Source organism: Elgaria multicarinata, chromosome 8 (assembly GCF_023053635.1).
Source record: "Elgaria multicarinata webbii isolate HBS135686 ecotype San Diego chromosome 8, rElgMul1.1.pri, whole genome shotgun sequence".
Lineage (NCBI taxonomy): Eukaryota > Metazoa > Chordata > Lepidosauria > Squamata > Anguidae > Elgaria > Elgaria multicarinata.
In genome coordinates this window covers 73,142,936-73,164,503 of record NC_086178.1, presented here as the reverse complement: position 1 = coordinate 73,164,503, position 21,568 = coordinate 73,142,936, and the positions used below count along the sequence as shown (strand labels likewise).

Genomic DNA, 21,568 nt, shown 5'->3' with positions numbered 1-21,568 from the left:
GAGGGAGAACAAGGAAAGGATTTAACAATGTGCCCTGCAGTAACATTACAGCTACAGAGAACCGATACAGAGAACCACATTAGAAAGGGACACTAGCAATGTTATAAGACTAGTGTAGATCCGGCCCAGTCAAAATGCTGGGTTGAGGATCCACTTGGAGCTTTGGCTGGGGAACAAATGATATCAGGAAGCTGTTTGTAGATTGTACTATCAATATCTAGGCAGGATATGAACATGAGGAATGTTCCATATGAAGTGGATGCATGACAGTTATCATCCCCAAATATGGACATGATAAGCATTTAATCGATATGGCTGTATCAGCGGCTGTTACCCCATCCGGTATAAATCACTGGGGATGCTTCCTGATGAGGCTTTTATTATGCCATTGCCCTGCCTGATGCATGGAATTTCACAGTGGCTGCCTTTTTTTCTTACTGTAGATCATCCATAAAGAAAGAGAAATTGGTGCCTTCTTAGGAGCCCTCCCTCTGGAAGCACCCTGTCATACCCCCCCCCCCCAAGACTGTGATGAAAATTATTGAAATAATCCATGTGCTTTGAACACTCTAAAGCAGCCTTTCCCAACCCTTGGTTGCTGGGAATGATGGAAGTTGTAGTCCAACAACATCTGAGGACCCAAGGTTGAGAAACCAAAGTATTAAAGAATGCTAAGCGTTATTATTACATTCCTCTCCCCTCCACCACCAAATCCTTAATGTAGCATGAGAGAAATATCCAACAAAAACATACTCCATCCACCCATAATATAACTATTTTCTGGGCAGGGAAAGATTACATAGGAAGCCTTTTAGGATAACTAGGTTTTCCAGCCAAGCAAACCTAGGATAAAAATACCAGGCTACAATTCCCAGATGTACTTCATTTAAAGGAACATTCCTTATTCCGAAATGCCTCCATGCCAAATGTCTCTTCTCCATTTCATTGCTGCAAATAAATCCGTTTCTAACTACACGATGTTTCTAATTTTGGAAAGGCTGATGTGCCAAGCCTACATGTTTTCTGTGTTGTATGTAGTGGCGTAGCTAGCTAGGGCTGGTTTTAGGGCCAAAGTCCAGAGTCCCACACCCCAGGAGGATCCTAAATGGCCATCCAGAAAGTGGCAAGTGATGAGAGCAGTGGGAGCAAACTCCATTTTACTCCTGCAGTTCTGATGGTGCTGTGATTTCAGTGAGTTTAAAATGCAAAGCTGCACATGTTCAGGTTTTTTTTTTAAAAAAAATAGGCATTAACAAACAGTGTTGTTGTTGTTGTTGCTGCCGTTGTTGTTCTAGCATATATCAGGAATGTAGGAGCCATTGTAGAGCATGGAGTAGCGGTGTGTGGTGAGAAGAGAAATGTTAGCTGTGTGCTTCACAACTGCACTAATGTGCATGGCCATTTAAAAGGGCCCCTCATAAAACCGTAAAGTCCAGGGTCTAAAATTACCTAGCAGCAGCACTGGTTGTGTGTACATCAAGGCCTATCTACACCAAGCATGATATTGCACTATGAAAGCGGTATGAAAGTGGTATATAAAAGGCAGGAGCTTTATTGAAGTGCACTGACAACTGTTGGGGCCCATTGACAGATACCATATCATAAAATCATAGAATAGTAGAGTCGGAAGGGGCCTATAAGGCAATTGAGTCCATATTGCTTTCATAGTGGTAGATCCTGCTTGTGTAGATTAGGCCCAAGTCTGCGTTCTTTCCTAGTTCTGTGCTCATTTCTTTCACTGTCAACAAGTGTCTTCCATTTCTGGGGCTGAAATAATGTGCATTTTAAAGTACTTAAATTATCCCTTACGATAGGAATCTCCCATGCAAGTTATTGCACATTACTATGGTACACAAGCTCTGCTGTTCCTGGTTTAAATGTCACACCGTCCAGCTAGTGCAGGAGAAGACACCCCCCTTGCCTTCCCTGAATGCTGGCCCACAATGCAACTAGACTCAGATGCAGACACACAATAAGAAAAAGTTTTAAAGGTGCTTGGATACAGGGGAGGAAGGCAGAAGGGGAAAGGACACAAATGGGTAGGTTCTAGCCACATGACCACAGGTATAGAAGAAAATTGGGTCCTCCTCCTTCTCATTCTTCTTCTTCACCATCCCAACCTATCTGCACTCTGAGATCATCAGCAGATGCCCTTCTTGTGCCCTGCCTGTCAAAACAATGAATTTGACAGGAATGAGGGACAGGGCCTCCTCTGTAGTGGATAGGGTGAACATATGACCGGGTTTGCCCAGATTTGTCCGGGTTTTGATAGCAAATCCGGGAGGGGAAATCCGGATTTATTTCAAAGGGCAGCTCTAATGGGAATTAACAAAAATGCTTTTAACTCCGTCATTTTTTAAGATAAAGACATGAAACTTGGCACAATGGTAGCTCTTAGGAAGGGCTTTAGTTATACCAAATTTGAAACAGATCCGTTCATCCATTGATTTTTTAAGGATTTTTTTAAAAATTGAGGTTTTAAAATTATTATTTTAAAATCGTCATTTTTAAAGATAAAGAGATGAAACTTTGCACCATGAAAGTATTTAGGTAGAGCTTTAGCCACACCAAATTTAAAACAGATCCATTCACCCATGGATTTTTTAGGATTTTTTTAAAAAATGAGGTTTTAAAATTATTATTTTTTAAACTTTCATTTTTAAAGATAAAGAGCTGAAAGTTGGCACTATGATAGCTTTTAGGTAGAGCTTTAGCCATACCAAATTTGAAACAGATCTGGGGCCAGTAGCAAACCCTGTTAACAACAACAGCAGCTTGCAATGACTGAAGATACAGTCAGAAAAGATATTTGAGGGAAGGGGAGAATGTAACACACAGAGTATAGCAAAAGCTTCAAAGTACAGCAAAACCTACAAAAGTAGGAGTGAATAAAGTTAATTTCAGATACATTAAATCTCTCACTTGTTCTTTATTTCAGTAATTTTAACATTAAGATGTTATGTAGAACAGATTTGTCTTAAATGTGTGCTGTAAAATCAAACATGTGACCAAGGCTATGTTCGGGTGGGCACGCCCCCTTGGTGCTGGACACGCCCCCTTGTGGGCGACCATGTTGTCCACCTTTTTGGTTTCCAAAATATGGTCACCCTAGTAGTGGACCCCTTGCTTATGGGACTCTATACCAATTTATGTCCTCCAGGATCATTACAAAGCAGGCCCTAAATATGAATTTATTTACTCTGGCCTATACTTGAGTCAGGACTTTTTTGGGTGCCGTTAGATATATGGTGTTATCTGGTTTCAATGGTTTGTTTTCATTCTAATAGTCATTTTATGATTGTTTATCAGTGTGTGTGTGTGGTGGTTTAAAATTTTGTATCCTGCCTTCGGAGGGTTTTCCTTAAAAGGCATCTTATAAATCTTTTAAAGAAATAACGCCTCAGTTCAGACAACACGTTTCTCAATGGTGGTTTTAGAACTCCACAGAGGAGTTTTTACACCACTGTTGAGTAACGTGTTGCCTGGCGGGAAAACTCCATGGAATGGTGGAGGGTTTTTTTGGGAGAACACTCCAATCAGAATATCCATGCTGTGCAGAGAAGAGTTCTGCACAACTGTTGTGTTGTGTGTTAGGCTCCGTGAAGTTTTCCGTTGCATTAAGTTGACTTTTTCCACTGGCTACAGAGTTCCCTAGAAGTGCTGCTCTGGGAGAGCCTCTGGGGTGGTTTTTTTGCAACAATGTTTGATGGGATACCACAGGGAGAACTGGGGTCAATCAAACTTCATGATGGATTTTACCCTATGCCATGGCAGCCCACAGTCACACAACAGTGGAGTTAGAACATGCTGTGTGGGGTATACCTCCTAAAAACTCAACTGTTGAGTGGAGTTTTCACACTGAGTAGAGAACTGTCTTGTCTGAACGGAGCCATCTTCTCCTTTCCCCTTTTGCTTTGCGATGTGTGATTTTCTCCCCTCCTCTCCCTCTTCACCTCTCCATCTTGCATTTTCAACGAAAGCAGAAAAGTGTTTGGTTCAGAATCAGGGCTGCCTCCCTCCACTGTGACTTTTCTTCTCCTGGCTTTCTTCCTTTTCACTCCACTTATGCCACAGCAAAAGCCCTTGTCATATGGCACGTGGGGAATCTCTTTTGCGGAAGTGAAGGGTGAGAAATAATGAGACGAGACACAAGATTGGATTTAAAATATGGGCCACATTTATTGAAAGATCTGCAGAAGGGGGGAGGGTGGGCCTAAGCGGGCATCAACTATTGGCCACCCTTGAGGCCATTCCTGGATCAGGTGAGGCAATCACAGCCCGTACAGTGGTGCTTGTTCATTCGCCAGCATACGTGCTTCCCCCTTATGGGGTTGGGAGGCCTTCCGGTGTCAACTCCCCCTCATGCTGCTGGGCTCTGAGTGGTTTGAGGAGGGTTGGCCTCAAAGGTAACCCTAATCCCCCCATCTAGTGCTGTTGGGCTCCCAGTGGTTGGCCCTCAGGGAATACCTATCGCCATAAACGGTGCCCGTGAAAGCTCACCAAGTTACACCTCACTCCAGATGCTCGCTCCTATCCGCCTACCCATGCAATGTGACCAAATTGCAACCAAGTCATCCTAATTAAGCACCCTGCCTGTCTTACAGTGTGAAGTAGGCGAAAAAACTCATAACCAAGTTAGATTATGAGCAAAAAATTCCTACTCGGCCTCCGAAAAGACGACCAGCGAGCCCACACTGTCTACAGGGAGGGGAGGGAGGGAGCCGTGCAGCGAAAGAGGCTGATGGGAGGGGCGTTTTGGCTTTTATAGTCTGCTCCCCCTCCCCTTGTGAGTGGCACTGTTTTCACTCGCTGTTTTTCTACTGCATGTTTCATGCAGTTGGTGGCTGGTGTTTTCAAGTGGTGGATCCTAGAGCTCTGCAAATCTAGCTCTTGTTGCAGTGCAATGTATCAGTGGGGAGGCATGAAGAAGGTGACACAATTTTCTAGTGTTGATGAGATGATGCCTATTAATCATGATTAAAGATATGCCAGCTGTGCCCCTTCCTAGAGTCAGAAGACCTAAAGACAGTGGTGCACGCGCTGGTAACTTCAAGGTTCGACTTCTGCAATGCGCTCTACATAGGGCTACGTTTGTGCCTAGTCTGGAAACTTCAACTAGTTCAAAATATGGCAGCCAGGCTGGTCACCAGTACACCTAGGGGGGACCACATTACACCAGTTTAAACATCTCTTCACTGGCTGCCAATTAGTTTCCAGGTAAAGTATAAAGTGTTGGTTATCACCTTTAAAGCCCTACATGGTTTGGGTCCAGGCTACCTGTGGGATCGCCTTCTCTTGTACAATCTGCCCCACACACTCAGGTCCTCTGGGAAGAATCTACTTCAGCCAGCCAAAATTAGGCTGACAGGTATTACCCAGAGGACCTACTCTTCTGCTGCTCCCAGACTGTGGAATGGCCTGCCGGAGGAGATTTGTTAACTTAACAGGCTTTTAGCATTTAAGAAAGCTATAAAGACTGATCTCTTCTGGCAGCGGAATCCAGTGGAATTTTAGGATGCTTTTAATATGCTTTTAAGATGTTTTAACAATGTATACTATGTTTTTAATCAGCATTTTATGTATTTTATACTTACTGTTGTTCCCTGCCTTGATCAAAATGGAGAGGTGGTTAAGAATTATTATTATTTATTATTATTATTGAGAAACCCATATAGAGGAGAGTTGTTGAATTATTATTATTATTATTATTATTATTATTATTATTATTTCTCTTTTCTCGTAAACACCTGCACTTTGGTAAAGATCAGGGTCTAAAAATTGGCACCTTAACTGCTCTGTACATAATACAGAATATGTGAAAGACACACTGTCTCTTTTGTTTGCTGCCCCAGATGGAATGTAAACTAATTCTTTGGCTGAGTTTGGAAGAGAAAATAGGAAATCTGCCATATTCTTCTGCTTGCCAATGGTGGAAGACATTTTCCAGTTCCCAGCTTGTTTTGATTTCACAGCCTTTATTAATGCTCTTCCCTGAGACTTAAGTAGTCAGTGCCTTTGTATTGCTCTTTATGAGATACTTATGGGAATAACTGCCTTAGTGGGTCGTGAACTTGTGTATGGAGTCGTCTGCCTTCATCAGAGTCATATCATTCATCCAAAGAAGTAGGCTATTGCCTGTAAAAAAAAACTAGGGCACAAATCAACCCATTGATCCCCAGGGCCTCTTCTCTTGTATCCTTTGCGATATATACATTTGATACCTGAAACAGGTTCTTCTGTCTTTAAAAAAAAATGCAGTTTGACTCTTTTAGGAATGTAATGCATGCCTCTGAATTTATAGTGGGGACAGATTCTGTTATAGATTTTTCATTACATTGATTTCAGGAAGAGAGTGAGAGTTAAGTATGGGTTTAGGACTGCAACGATCCTATACACACTTACCTAGGAGTAGACAGTCTAAGATTGTGCTGCAAGATTTCCATTGAAATTAGACTTAAATTCTATAACTTTAGCTGCACTGTGTCATTAATATGGCTGTGCAGATATTTAGACTATTGGCTGGGCAAACTCCCCAGTAAGGCTAGCAAAATCCAACTATTTCCCCAAAAGCTTGGAAAATAGTCTCACTTATTCTGAGCCCAATTCTGATCTTATCAGACTCCATCATGCTATGATATAAGGAAACCATGATATAATGAGACCATGATGGGCTTTGATCTCTCCTCAATACCCTCCCGGCCTCCAATTCCTGTCCCTCCACCCTCCTATCCCCTTACCAGGCTTTCTGTCTGGAGGCAAAAGTGGCGTAATGATAGGAGACCATCTCTCTCAGCTTTCTCCTCCCTCTGGTGTTTGCCATGCTGCTTTAGCTCAGAACCAGGAAGTGCAGTGAATGGGAACAGCAGCAGGAAGGACTTCTATTTGAGGCAAATATTATGAGTTGCTGAGATTTTTATCTTGGAAGTATTAAACTCGATGACATCAAGAATGGAGTTCTTCTGTTTAAACCTAGACTTCAGGTCCTTGAGCACCCTCCCCCAATCTGGGACCCTCCAGATGTTTTGGACTTCAATGCCCATCAGTCTCAGCCAGCATGTGTCAGGGTTGCTGGAAACTGTAGCCCAAAACATCTGGCAGGCACTAGGTTAGGGAAGGCTGTCCTCTTCTTAAGGCTGCCTGTCCTCTTCTTTAAAACTTAGTGGGACTCAGAGCCTTTGCAGGAGTGGGTGACCAATTAAGATGGTCCACTGAAGGAGGCTGATGAATCCAAATCATTACCTGATGGCTCTTGGGGATTTTCCCGTCACCTCAGCAGGTTGACCTCTTGAATGGCTAACTGGCCCGGGCAGTTGACATGATCACTTTTGAGCATCCTCTCCCACTTAGTAGAGTGAAATGAGCCCTCTTGATTTCCACGGCAGTGATGAAATGAGTAGGAGATCAACTAGAGCAATGTTGTCGGAAAACCCAGAGCAAATTCGACTGAACCCATCTAAAGGCCTGAAAGAACTGTTCTTTTCTTCCACTATTGTGTCTGCACAGCGTCACCCAACACAGCTGTATCAGGTGGTTTAAGGTTTGTTACATTCTGGCCTGCAAGAAGACAATGTAAACCATTCAATACCTCTTAGAGTTGTCCAGCTTATGTGCATGGCACATGACACACTCCCTAACCCAGCTTTCTTTAAAATGGCCCCCTCCAAATGTCTTGGACCACAGCTCCCATCATCCCCCAGCCAGGCTGCCCTGACCCTTTGTACTGAAGCCATATCTTCCTCAATATTTGGTTTATTTTCCAAACTATTTTTATTATGACATATTTTCCCTGTAATTCAGGTTTCTGGGCACTACCAAGTCATGCATTATTTTATTTCATTTTTAGTGAACCTCTCAGAGAGCTTCAGCTATTGGCTGGTATAGAAATGCAATAAATAAATAAATGCATGTTCTAATCTAGCAGTATTATATAGGGATGTGCTCCGCTTCTAATCGGACCGGCGAATTAGAAGCGGAGCGGGGTGCTTTGCCTCCTCTTAAGGTGGAGGCGAAGAGGATTGGGGGGCCGGCGGAGCATGGCGAAGAGGATCGAGGTGAAGGCGGATCCTTCGCCTCGATCCGGAGCTCCGCCGGAAAGGTAAGTGGGGTTTACCAAGCCCTGCCGCTGTCGCTGTCGCCCATGTGTGTTTCCTCTCCCTTACCCCCCTCCTCTCCCTTACCTGCCTCTGTCCGCGGTCCGTCGGCTTCTTCAATTGAACCCGCAGTTCAACCAGGAAGTCTAGGCCGCACTTGCGGCCCAGACGTCCTGGTTGAACTGCGGGCTCAATTGAAGAAGCCGACGGACCGCGGATGGAGCCAGGTAAGGCCCCCCTCCCCCTTGGTCCCTTACTGGGCTCTGCCGCCGTCGCTGCACAGGCGGCAACGGCGGCAGGGCCCGGTACCCCCCCCCCGCCCTCCTCTCTCGGCTTTACCTGGCACCACTCTCCTCCACTGCAGAGCTCCGATTCGGAGCCGGAGCTCCGTGGCGAAGAGGAGCGGAGTATGGGCGGAGCGGAGCGGGCCGATCCGAAATTTTCGGATCGGCCCGCGGGGCGGAGTGGGGGGTTCGTGCACACCCCTAGAATTATAGCACTGACCAATGGGGGGGGGCCTTCCAAGCTATTGAACTATTTTGCAAAATCCCCCTTTCCCCCCGCTTCCACATCTCCTCCTTCCCTTCCCTACTTTTTCCCTTTTATGGATTTTGATTGAAATCTGTGAATTTAGGGGGAACGAGTGTGGGTATTTTTCCACTGCATACCTACAGAGCTGTGCAGCTTGAATAACCATATAATTAATTTTTTAAAACTGCATTTCTTCATAGCTGAGAAGGTGTGCATGCAATTACCAGGCTTTAAAAATAAGAAGAGCAGTCTGAAACAGCAGCAAGACCTCCTAATTCTCCTGTACTGTGTCTTGTGACATGTGTTTGCACTATAAATACAAGCAATTAAACACACATAATCTTTCACACTTGTCCTACTTTTCCCACAATGACGACGCTATGCATCGGTGTGTGGCACCTGAACATGTCGTAAACACAGCAGATGCTGCACTGAGTATGTTCATGTGTGCCCAAAAAGTAGCAACCACATTTTTTTTAAAAAAAAAAAAATACTGGCACAGTGATGCCTCACAAATGGAAGGAGCTCCTCTGTAGATCCAACCACGGAGGTCAACTTGAACAATGGCGGTAGGGGCAGAGCTATAGTGTGCTTGTCCCCATTCCCCCTCTAGATGGCCCCACCTCTTCTCTTGGCCCCACCTCCTTTGCCCTGACTGCCAATCATTTGGTGATTGTGCATAGTTTGCCCCTTCCTATTTTATAGATTGAAATGCATCTTTTAAGGTTTAGTTACTGACAGTAAGATGTTTAAAATATGCCAGTATTTTTGGCATTTTGGTCCTGCCCTGTTCTATCTTTGGCCTCACCCACCAATGGAATGCAGGCCCCGAAGACTTCTACAAAATTGAATTTGGTCCTCAGGCTGAAAGTGGTTCAACAGGCCTGGTGTTGAACTTACACACTTTCAAATGCCTGAGCAGGACTTCAGACTCAGCCTGTTCTTTTGGCACAATTCTAAGTGCCAGTCACTGACACTTAGGATGTAATCTATGCATGGGAGTAAGCCCCATTGAGGTCTATGGAACGTACTTCTGAGTAAATGCGCACAGGATTGAACTGCACGTCCCAGGGGATTCATAAGGCACACATAACTTTTTCTGAAGTGCATCCAATGTTTATCCCACTTTTGGAGCATTTGAGTCGAGGTGGAAGTGGTTGATTTGCTTTTGGCAACAACAGAAAGGACTGAAAATCAAGGGATTAATTTTCTTCATTGTGTTAATTTATTGATGTGTTGTCTTTACGTTTGGATAGTTTATATTTGAGAAAAACAATGTAACATGTTTCTCTTCTCTTCTGTCAGCTAAAAATGGCAACAAGAAAGGTGAGAAAAACAAGAAGAGCCATGAAGGAACACCAGATGGTGACTATGAAAGACGAAGCACTTACGAGGACAGTCGAGAAAGTAAGCTAGAATGCTTTAAGATGGCTCTGTGTTTCTTCTCTGATGGGTATTTACTTGGGACAAATAATAATTGAATAGAAAGGGACCTTGAAGGGACAATTGTGCCTTAAGAAACACTGTGTTGGTTCCATATCTGAGTCTTTCTTCCCTTCTGTTGCTTTCCATAACTCCAGGCCACACACACAAAGCTGTCCTGTTCTTCAGCTCTTTGAAAGTGTGTAGGCTCTTCACACAAGGAGCAGGAAGGGGTATGAGGGGGAACTTTATGTTTATTTTTAATTGGCATTTTGGTTTGGGGTTTTCTTTCTTTATCTACAACATTATGTGCCATTCCAAAACATAAAGTTCTCTAGGTGGCTTACAGTAAACAAACGTAAACAAAATTTAAATGCAACATTTAAGAAAACCCTGCAATCAATGGACCAGAATTGATAGTTGTCAGAGATATGTCTACAAAACAAAGGGCTTCTTTAAATGAGTGATTTACAGCATGCTCGTGACTAGCCACTCACGGATGTTCATGGGTCATTTTGATGACAACGTGAGCTTCCTGCATGTTTCCCGCTCCACTTCCTAGTTTCAGTGTGAAAAATAAGCCTCAGAAAACCCGACTCTTCTGTAATATGTTTGGATTTGTCATGATTTCTTGTTGTGTCCAGGTGAAGTTGCACTAAAAATGCCCATTAGAAGGCACAGTCCCATTGAACTGTATGGGCCACGTGGCCACTGCTTTCTTCCCCGTGTAATTTCAGCTTGATTCAAATGTGGAAGATGTCGCGGAATTTTAGCTGGTTCTTTTGCTATGCCCATAGGTATGAGAAAATGGCCTATCATCCTTAGCTATAGTTCATGGCTTCCTGTTCCTTTGAACCTTGTTTTTAATGCTGCAATTGCTTTTGCTTTTAGAGTTAAGTTGATGCAGAAACTATGTGACAACATAGGCGTTGTCCACCCCGGCAGTCAGAGGGTGGAGGATGCCTGCAAGGAAAGATAACCAAGAAAATAACAGATAGAGATGTTTTTCTGTAACTGTGATATCTTCTAGTCAGAGAAGCACTCATACTCTGTACATGCCTAAATGCTTAGCTTCTTATTGGTTGTTGCATTTTCAGAACTGTATTATGATTGGTGAGAAAGTTCTGCCATGGTATCTAAGGGGAACTGACTCTATAAATATGTTGACATTTCCTGAAATTATTGGGCAGTTTCCTCAGACTGCCACCTTGCAGCGCTGCTCGTAATAAACCTTCTAAGGAGAGAGAAATTGTGTCTTGAGAGTCTTTGACCACCACTCAGCGAACCACACAGGAACCCGTGGTTTCGGGTTCCGCCACAAAGACGAGCAGGAAGCAGAGTGACATCCAGAGAGCTTCGGCTATAAATAAATAAATTAATAAATAAGGAAACACAATTTCGCCCATCTGAAAGTCCTCAAAATATAACAGTATAAATAACATCTGTCTAGATATACAGCAGTAGAAAAACAGATACCCTAGGTTGCCTCCCAGAAACAACCTCCCAACACCAGATTGTCAGTTGCTTTCTGGTTCTGATTTCACCTGATCAGAACTGGGCCACACGTAACATTACTGAGACTGGATTTTATCCAACAACAGATAATTAACATACAGATGGGTTGATCTATCTGTAAAATGCCAATAAAGGTGCAACCATTTGCTGCCTAGCTCCTGCTACAATGCAGAAATTCCAAGACAAGCAAACATGTTCCACTTATTCTGCCTCCTTGTTGTTACAGGGACAGGGGGATACCACCATGATCTTCTCAAAGTGTTTGAGACGGTAACATGTTAAACTGGGACAAAGTGAACACTCTACTGTATTTCGCTACATGCAAATTACTCAAATAAGCAGTGAACTAAAAGGGTTTTCATAAGAAATTCCTAAAGAACAAAGTGAACAAAACTGCACAGGCATAAGCAGAAATGCCTTGGCCAGAAATATCCCAAAGTCTTTGCTTTATTAGGCTATCAAGACACAAAGTCTCAGTGTCTCCAGCATATCTAAAACATGTTCTGGAGTGGGTTCAGTTTGAAGGAAAGCCCACTTTTCTCCAGGAAGCAGCAGAACTGGACCAAAGCGGCCTGGTTCTTCTCAGGCTTCATCTGAATCCAATGCATATCCCTATTGTGCTCCTAAAACATGACGTGTACCATTGTCCTTCGCTAATCCTTGGCACAGATTTATTCATTCCATGCTGAGAATCTTGCAGAAAACATGTCATTTTATAAAATGTGTGAAGTGTATGCCCCTGCCCACTTTGCAAACTGCCCCCTTTTTAAAAGCCGGTCTAGATGGCAGGGTGGCACAGGAGCTGTGAATTTGTTATTATGTAGAGAATATTTGTGGGTGCTATTTAGATTTTAACAATGACAGCAACAAGGATTTATGCAGCCACTTAAAACATGATCAGGAACACTTCTGCAATTTATTATCCTGCCACTTACTAGTTCCAAAATATCTAGAGTCTTCAAAATAAACACCACTACTTCGCACTACACGTCATACGATTTTGAACTGACTCAAAAGGTAATTTCCCATGCATCTTGTTTAACTCTGGAATAATACAATGTAAGTGCCATGGAACCAATGAAATGAATCACCTCGGAACAATAAGCCATGTTACACTAGTGTCAAACTATTCTCCAGAGACTTATACTGAACTAAGAAACTACTACATATTTGTGGGCCTCTGAATATTTCCTGGTCAGTTTCTTCCAGGTAGATGTGTAAAGGTAACGCCATGTTGTACATTTGCGGTACAAATAGGATGAAACACCCCACTGTTTTCATTTTGATACATCACACAGTATTTAAGTACGTACTTGCAGTGCAGTCCTATTCATGTTTACTCAGAAGTAAGTCACATTGAATTAAATGGATTGCAGCCTTAATCTTAAATATAGCCCTATCTTTGTCACTTTACTGAGAGTGTATTTAGACATGATGCTTTGGGATACCAACAGGAAACAATTTCATAAGAAAAGTATTGATCATAGCCTGACAATAAACAAACATTTGCCCCCATTCTATTATATCTGCCCACAGCCCAATTTCACATTATTCTGATTCCAGTATTATATGGGGTTTATGCTATGCTAGCGGTATTGATGATCCACCTCTTCCTGTGCTCCAGTTTTCTTGAGTAGCAAGGATTAAACCATGAAGAATCTCTAATAACGTGTAGGAAGAGTGGTCTGGATGTAACCATAGCTGCAACAAGTAGGTGAATGTAGGAATTTATGGAAGCACTTCATTATATTCTGTTCGTTCAAGTGAATGGAGGTGATACAGCTTCGCTTTGGGGAAGGGTTATAATTCAGTAGAAGAGTGGCACAGAAGTTTCAGGTTCAGTCCCTGCCAATTCAATTTAAAACGGTCAGATTAGAAAGACCTCTGGTAGCAGATAGTATTTGGTTAGATGGACAAATAGTCTGACCTGGCATAAAGCAGGTCCTAGGACCTTGTGTGAGCTTTGTAGAAAGGTCTCAAATCTATGGAACAAATGTTAGGTCCTATAAGATAATAAAGGTTAGAATATACAGAATTATTAGGGCTCACTGAAATGTTAATCAGCATCAATGTTCATGCTGAAGTTTACATGATCAACAAGAGAGAATGTCAAATTACTAACCCAATCACATAATAAAATCAAATGTGCTTTTCTGTTTTTGTGTACAAGTCCTCAACATTCATCACAGCACAGGGAGCTGTGCAATAGCCTCCAATTGCCAATTTTCAATTTTTAGAAACCGTAATGTTCCTTCCTAAGCTAGCCCACAGGACACAGTTCATGGAAGCTCCCAAGCTCTCTAAGGTTGTCTGACAAAACATGGAGGACCATCTAAGGCAAAACATAGCCAGAGTCCCTCTGTATAAGCACCTTCCCCTTATGTGAATGAAGGGAGGGCAGGCAACGAGGGCTAAGAGACTGTGGCATGCCTAAACTTATCTAGTAAAGCCTTTCCTAATCTGGTAGTCTCCAGACATTTTGGACATGTCTCAGAATTTCTAACCATTGGCCATGCTGGCTGGGGTTGATGGGAGTTGAAATCCAAAGCATCTGGAGAGCACCAGTTTGGGAAAGGCTGATCTAGTGAGGCTATAGCTGAGACCCGATTGGAATCATGAGTTTCTTGAGTCACAGGTTATACTCTTTGCCACTATACTACAGTGGTGTAACAATCTTATAATCAGTGTCCAACCACCAGTAAAATCCTACTAGCCTTTACTGTGATATTTTAACTGGCGGGCAGGAGAGCAGGCCGAACACCGAACATATTGGTCTATGATTTCCCACCCAGTGCAGATTTTGTCATCAATTGTAATGATTATTTATTTATTACATTTATATACTGCCCCATAGCCGCAGCTCTCTGAGTGGTTTACAAAGATTATGATGACAAGATTCTACGAAGAATCACGCACTCCTGCTATCTACTACAGCCTTGTTAACAGAATCATAAACTGTTCTGAATTTTGGAAGGAACCATAAGAAGGTAACTGCATTACGCATTTGAAAGGAACCATAAAGGGAATAAGACTGACCGGGAAAAGAATCGGTTGAAAAAAAGTACAGTGGTTGGGCAAAGTGAACATTGTATTGTTCTGGAATCTAACATGTTACTTGAAAGAGGCAGGAGTATTACTTTATGATGAAAAAGGAAACTAAAGTGGAATCAGGTGACCTGGAAGCATAAAGATTTTATCTGAAAAGATGTTTGACTAATACTTCTAAAAAGCCTCTCAGCCCTCTGTTTTAGTGAAGACTGCAGATTTTAGTTTAGACTATTTATTACCCCATGACAAATAGGATCGGGAGATGTATTGTTAAAGAACGCTTTATTTTACAGCAGGAGAAATCCAAACCACATATAACTATTGATTTGGACTGAATTCCTTAGTTTTCTTTCTTTCTCTTCCTAAAGTAATTGGCCTAATAGGTATGTCCTGGCACTACTACCATTCTGGAGCATTTTGGAACCCCATATTTCATCCTTTAGGGAATCAGAAGTCCTTGCCAAAGGAATCTTTAGCCTAGCATGCAAAAGCATTGGAAAGCAACTGCTCCCCTGAAAGAAAAATGCCCTTGCCTTTGCATACGCTGATGCATTTACAAGTGTAGATAAGCCAAATTTGAGCCACAGAGTCAGTGCTCCAGAATAATACTACATCTGGAGTATTCTGGTTAAAGTAAAATGGTGGTCACTTGTCACCAAGAATACCTTCCCTGCCATTGTCTGTGGTGGCTGCACAACCACTGTCACTATGGGAAGCCCCAACCACATGAAGCCCCAAATTTTTTTCCTGCCCCCTGAAATAGCCCTGGCCTTGCTCTTTTAATTGCAACCCCCACATTCCATCCAAACTGGAAGCTCTTACATGAGGACATATATCAAAGAGCTACTCCTCACTAATCCTGAATGGCAAGGCAAGATGCAAAGGTTACCACAGTTACCAGTTACCCTTTAAAAGTCAGGTTCCTACAGTCAATCAGTCACTCACTTCACAAATAATGTCTTATGCAAGCGATGCACACTTATGAGCAGTGTAACGTTGGATCAGCAACTTCACACAAGATGTTCCATTCCTGTTTGCGAACTGGAAAATTTGAGTAATTTGACGGCAGCAGGAAGAGATGTGATGTGAGTTCATTGCTGTGACATTCCACTGCTCCCAGGAGATAACCTCTCACATTAGCAGTTACTTTATTTGCCAAAGTGAACAGCTGATTGATCATTAGAACTGACTCTCAAGTCTATGATTCACCTGTTGTACACTATGTACACACATGAGCAGGTGATGTGAGTTGAAGGGGCTGTTATCCCACGCTGAGTCATCTCCTAGCATGCTCTTCAGTGTGCACTTTTAACATTGTTGGCCTAAGGATGTTCTCTACTCTCCTATGCCAAAGTGGAAATTAAATGTTGACAAATCCTGCGTTTAGCAGGGTGGCCACTTACGAAACACCAAAACACTTACGAAACACCAAAGAATACAGCAATTGGCATAAAATTTGCATAGGCTAATTTATATGTAGAGATGCAAATTTAAAAATAACAATACTTATTATTTAATAGACATACAGTCCTTCTCACGGTAGTGGGGAAGATTGTGAGCTAGTGGCCTGTGTGCCTTGCTCAGTCGGCTGTCCAGGTGCTGTTTATCAAAGCCATATTCAAGGCCCAGCTCCTCCTCCTGAAGATTTTTTTTATCTTTAAACCAGCCTTGGACTGGACAGTCCTTCAAATAGAGGACTGTAATCTGTAAAAGGGGACACAAGGCCTCCCTAGCAACTACTTCACAAACAAAGAGAGAGGGACTGAGCGAAGCAGAGAGCCGCACTTGAGATGATTTGGAGTCATTTGCGACCTTTGGTCCTTGCAGTGAAGAACGCTGCAATAGGTCAAACATAAGATAGCCAGATGTACAGTCCAGTGCAAGGATCCTTACTGTGGAATCCTATGTAGGGTTGGGAGAACCAGGGAGAGAGTGCACATTTCCGTGTGCATTTTTCAAAAATGCACATTCCCCCTATTGAGTAAGCATAAACGTGTAATTTTTTTTTGGAAATGTGCATTTTAAAGTGTGCACTTTTCTAAAATTGCATTCTTTTGAACATGATCACAAGTTTCAAGAAAATGCACTCATGTGCGTGTTTGTTGTTGTGAATGGGGCAGGTTCTGATGATTTGTGAACTGAAACAAAATTCTTGTACATCTCTATTTTGTTTCCTCAGAAGTAGGTCCCAATCCCAAGCAGGTAGCATAGGATTTTCAGCCTCAGAGATCTTGTTGCAATAAGATGGTTTTTCAAAATATAAATAGCATACACAAGCCCATTGCAAATATGGGTCATTTGCCCACCCCTCTTTTCCTTGCTTAATGAGGCTTTTGTTTCTCTTGCCCTAGAGAAAGAGCCTGAAACTAAATGACTGGAGCCATCTGAACATAACAGTTTCAACACTGAAAAAGATTTATAAAGTCTTCCACATACTAAGACAAATGAGTTCTGTCTGAGCTGCCTGCTTGAATATTAAACTTTTCCTTATCGTTTCAAGAAAGTTCTTTAACAGCCTTACTCATTCTTCTTTATCCACATGCTGGCTTGTCATCAGGAGGGGAACTAGTGCTGGTGACCAATTACCATCATCTCTAGAACCAGTTGACTTCATTCTGCCCAGGATGGCAATTAAAATTTTCCGTGTCAAATGTTCAGTTCTTACCATATGGCATCTACCAACTGTGATTTGGGTGAGAATGCTAATTTGCTTCAAGCTGCTAGCAAAAGGGTATCTGATAACAGGTAGGAGTTTCAATTGCCATTGGATAAAGAACTAGAATTCTAATTCTATAGCTCATATATTGCTTTACCTATGGGGACATGTCCTTTGAAGAAAGCTATGACAAGCAGATCTACCCCTTAGCCCAAGCTTTGACTTGTTTAGTTGGAAGTGAAGTGGTTTTTCAAACTGTGAAATAGCATTGAATAGGAAATTGAGTCTTGATACGTGTTCACACCTACCTGTTTTGCCTTCGATTAATTCTTCTGGCTCATTCTTCTCTGCTCTTGCTTTTGTGCATGCAAAATGTAGGCCCCAACTGAGAGGGCCAAGAGATTCGAGATGGATAAATCTGTCAAATTTGTTTTTTCTAAGTTTCTCTTTTCCCCCACCTTAAGTTTGGTTCATTTCAAACTTTGCACATTTCTCCAGCCTTAAGTTCAGTCTGTGATGCTTGGATATGTGATATAATGTATTTTACAGACTGGTATGTAATATATATGGTAATGTTTGTCAAGGTCAATTGCATAGAGTGAATATGGTAAGTGAGTTAAGGGGGGAGGGGGGAGAGAGTGAATGAAACGTTGGTGTGCTGTTCACTGATTGGTGTAGAGCATGAGAGGACAGAGTTTTAAAAAGAGGAGAATCTGTGGTCAATTTGTTGTTAGTGTCAGAGGGTGCAGGGATGTGCTCTTTATTTTGGGGTTAGAGATTGAGGAAGGAGTTGAGAATAGGCTAAAAGGAAACAATAAGTTCAGTGTGTGAACTTTAAAAGTATTAATAAATCATTTATTTTTGTTTATCAATATACTGTCCTTCATCTATCATTCAAGATAGTCTCAAAGTGAGACAAAAGGTATATTGTTGGGAGTATATGGTGGCAGAGGATTTGAGAATGGTCACAGAATAGTAGAAAAAGCAGTATTTGCTCGAAGGAAAAGGAAAGGAACCTCTCGTGCAAGCACTGAGTCATTACTGACTCTTGGAGGGATGCCAGCTTTCGCTGATGTTTTCTTGGCAGGCCTTATAGCGGGGTGGTTTGCCGTTGCCTTCCCCGTCCGTTATTACCTTTCCCCCAGCTAACTGGGTACTCATTTTACCGACCTCAGGAGGATGGAAGGCTGAGTCGACCCGAGCCAGCTGCCTGAAACCAGCTTCCGCTGGGATCGAACTCAGGCCGTGGGGAGAGTTTCAGCTGCAGAAACTGATGCTTTACTGCTCTGCGCCACATGAGGCAAACTGAACCTTAAATATATAGAGGGTCAGGTTTGAAGTGAAAGCATAAACTTCATTTTATCCATAGCCTCTGAGAAGAGACATCAGGGGTGGGATATGACACAGTCCATCCAAAGCGTTGAGAAATTGTTCTTAAAAATTTGCATACAGATTCGTAATTATTTTTGTGCTCAATTTGCCAAATACATGCATTTTTGTATGCATCTTTGCCTAAAATACATATTTTTGTTAAGTGACCATACCTAGATAGATAGATTTTTATTATGTGGTCACAGACCCAATAGAAACTATACCAACAATCATTAATTTAAAACCATAAAATCACAGTCATTTGTTCATTATACGAACAGGCTAAAAGAGTTATTTAAAACATACACATATTTAAAATATATAGGCATAGTTAGTAAAATTGGGAAAGTGGGTCCCATGCTGCAGGTTGGGAATCTGAGGTGGGTCATGGGTCTGGACCAGTTGAAGACCATTAGCACATGAAATATTCTGGCCCCTGACCATTGAAGGCAGGAGCGTCAAATCTCTTTCACCCTGAGCATGGAGTTACATACATACATACATACATTTTATTATGTGGTCACAGACCCAATAGAAACTATACCAACAATCATTAATTTAAAACCATAAAATCACAGTCATTTGTTCATTATACGAACAGGCTAAAAGAGTTATTTAAAACATACACATACCTAATATCAATGCATTCTTAACATTATTGTCCCTGATATATGTATTTTATATGCTTTTTTCACTGAAAAACACCGTTGCTAAATTCAGGGAAGTCCAAATTTTGAAGGATAATTCACTTTCCATAGTGGTTTAAAAGTATGAATTTAGGTATGTTCTCATTAAAATGAGAACTGAACAAATTTCTATCCCATCCCTCCAATCAATACCCTTCATTCCCCTCTTGTCAGATTATGGCTCCTATGCTTTCAGACAAGAGTGGAATATGTTAAGGGGAAAAGGCAAGTAAGAGGAGACATGATCGAGGTTTTTAAACTTATCCATCATGTGAAGAAAGTGGAAATAGAGAAGTTCCCCCCTTACCTCGATAGTACGAGAATCCAGGGTATTCCACTGAAGCCAGATTGTAGGAGAATCATCTCAGGCAAAAGAAAGTAATTCTTCACATGGTGCATAAACTATGGAATTGTCTGCCACAAGAGATAGTGATGGCCTCAAATTTTGATAGCTTTAAAAGGGGATTTAACAAATGCATGGAGAATAAGGCTACTGATAGCTACTAGTCATCATCACTACCTCCAGAATCAGAGGTATGCATGTGAGGCTTTTGCTAGACCTACCTTAAAATCCAGGCAAGAGGAGGGAACAGCCTGCAATGCAACTATCATGGGCTGTCGCCCTAGTCTACACATCAGGTGCGATGAGCTAAAGGGTTTGAACTAAAGGAAAGACCCATCGTGTCCGCTATTTTTTTTTTTTTTAGATTTAAAGGGCCAGCTGCGCAGGATCGCACGAACAACAAAAGGTAACTGTGGGTTGTTGTTTTTTTAAAAAGAGATTTCCTTGCTCCCCCCCACCCTGGCCCTGATGGGTGCAGCACTCCTGGGGAGCGCTATGCCCTGTGCGCACCTTCTCCCGGCTATGCGCGAGTAATTGTGCGGAGCTGGGGAAAGCCGCGGAACGGGCTACACGCTCACGGTCTCGGGCTCAGCCCGAGACTGTGGGAAAAATCGGGGGCCAAGGAGGGTTGATCCCTCCATGAGCCCAGGATCCCCTGTGTGTCATCTAGACACACAGGGGCGATCCTTGGTATTAGCCCGGGATATAGGCTGGTCTAGCAAAGGCCTGAATATCAGTTTCTGAGGAACAACAGTGGGAGAGGGCTTTTGTCCTCCTTGTTGGATTACAACTCCCAACATTCTAGACCATTGGCCAAGCTAACTCAGGCTGATGGGAGCTGAACTCTAAACATCTGGAAGGCACCAGATTGGGAAAGCAGGCCTATGGTCTGATCCAGCAGGGCTATTTTAAATTCGTAACAGATTTTCCCCCTTTGCAAGCTCACTTTAAGAGAAATGGAATGAAGCCAAAGTTTTTCTTTTCTTTTTCAAGATTTTTTTTTAAAAATAATCTTAATAATTCTTTTTTATCTACATGCTACCAGAAGTGCTGGTAGCTGAAGTGCTGAAAATCTTCAGAAGATCTGAAAATCTTCAGTGCTACATACAAAGACTGCCATTAAAAATAAATAAATAATGCATGGATCAGCCAAAATATCCAACTCCATTTGGCATACTTCCCGAGCAGTCTTACACAGGTTTATTCAGAGGTAAGGCCACATGTGTTCAAGGGGGATTATTCTCATGTAAGTGTGCACAGAACTGCTTTAAAGACTTGCACATAAGCTCCAAGCCTCCATATCCCCGCACCCCATCAGCCTCATTGTGCTGCACTGGAGTCTGCTTTTGAAGGTTTCCCCAGTTTGGTGATTGCTTGTTGCAGCATAAGAGTAACCCAAAGTGAATCACAAATGAATGCAGTCTAATAAACAAGCTCTTAACTAAAGTTGAATACTTCACCAAAACTCGGGGGGGGGGATATTATACTCTCCCCCATTTCTATGAAGAGGAACTTGTAAGCAAATCTTAACTTGCAAATAGGGCCTTACTTTTTGGTTGCCCTTGAAGACCAATTTAAGCTATAGTAAGACCATCTGTTGTAAAATAATCTTCTCTGCTTTGGTTTTCCATAGGATTACCAAGAATATATTCTGGCTATGCTATACATGGAAAGATATGGGTCCAAGTCCTTGAGCTGGCACAAATGCAAATTTCTAGAAGCCTATTCATTTATGTCCCATTTCATTTATTCAGGTGGAGAAGAGACTTTTTTTAAAAAAATTGGGAGTGTTCCATGGGAAATGAAAATATAATTTTCCTCATTATGCCTGGCAAAACTGAAGATTTATTAAGGCACCATAAATAAGGAAGCATTTGCTAGCAGAAAGAAAATGGAATATTGGCTA

The 21,568-nt window shown here is 42.2% G+C and overlaps 1 protein-coding gene across 1 annotated transcript in view; it reads left to right on the top strand.

The window, feature by feature from the left end:
* CPXM2 (carboxypeptidase X, M14 family member 2) overlaps positions 1-21,568 on the top strand; it is a 113,366-nt gene that overhangs the window by 4,435 nt on the left and 87,363 nt on the right. Inside the window, exon 2 of the mRNA XM_063132778.1 lies at positions 9,927-10,028. Coding sequence (XP_062988848.1) covers positions 9,927-10,028 — 102 coding nt within the window. The remainder of the gene's footprint in view (positions 1-9,926; positions 10,029-21,568) is intronic.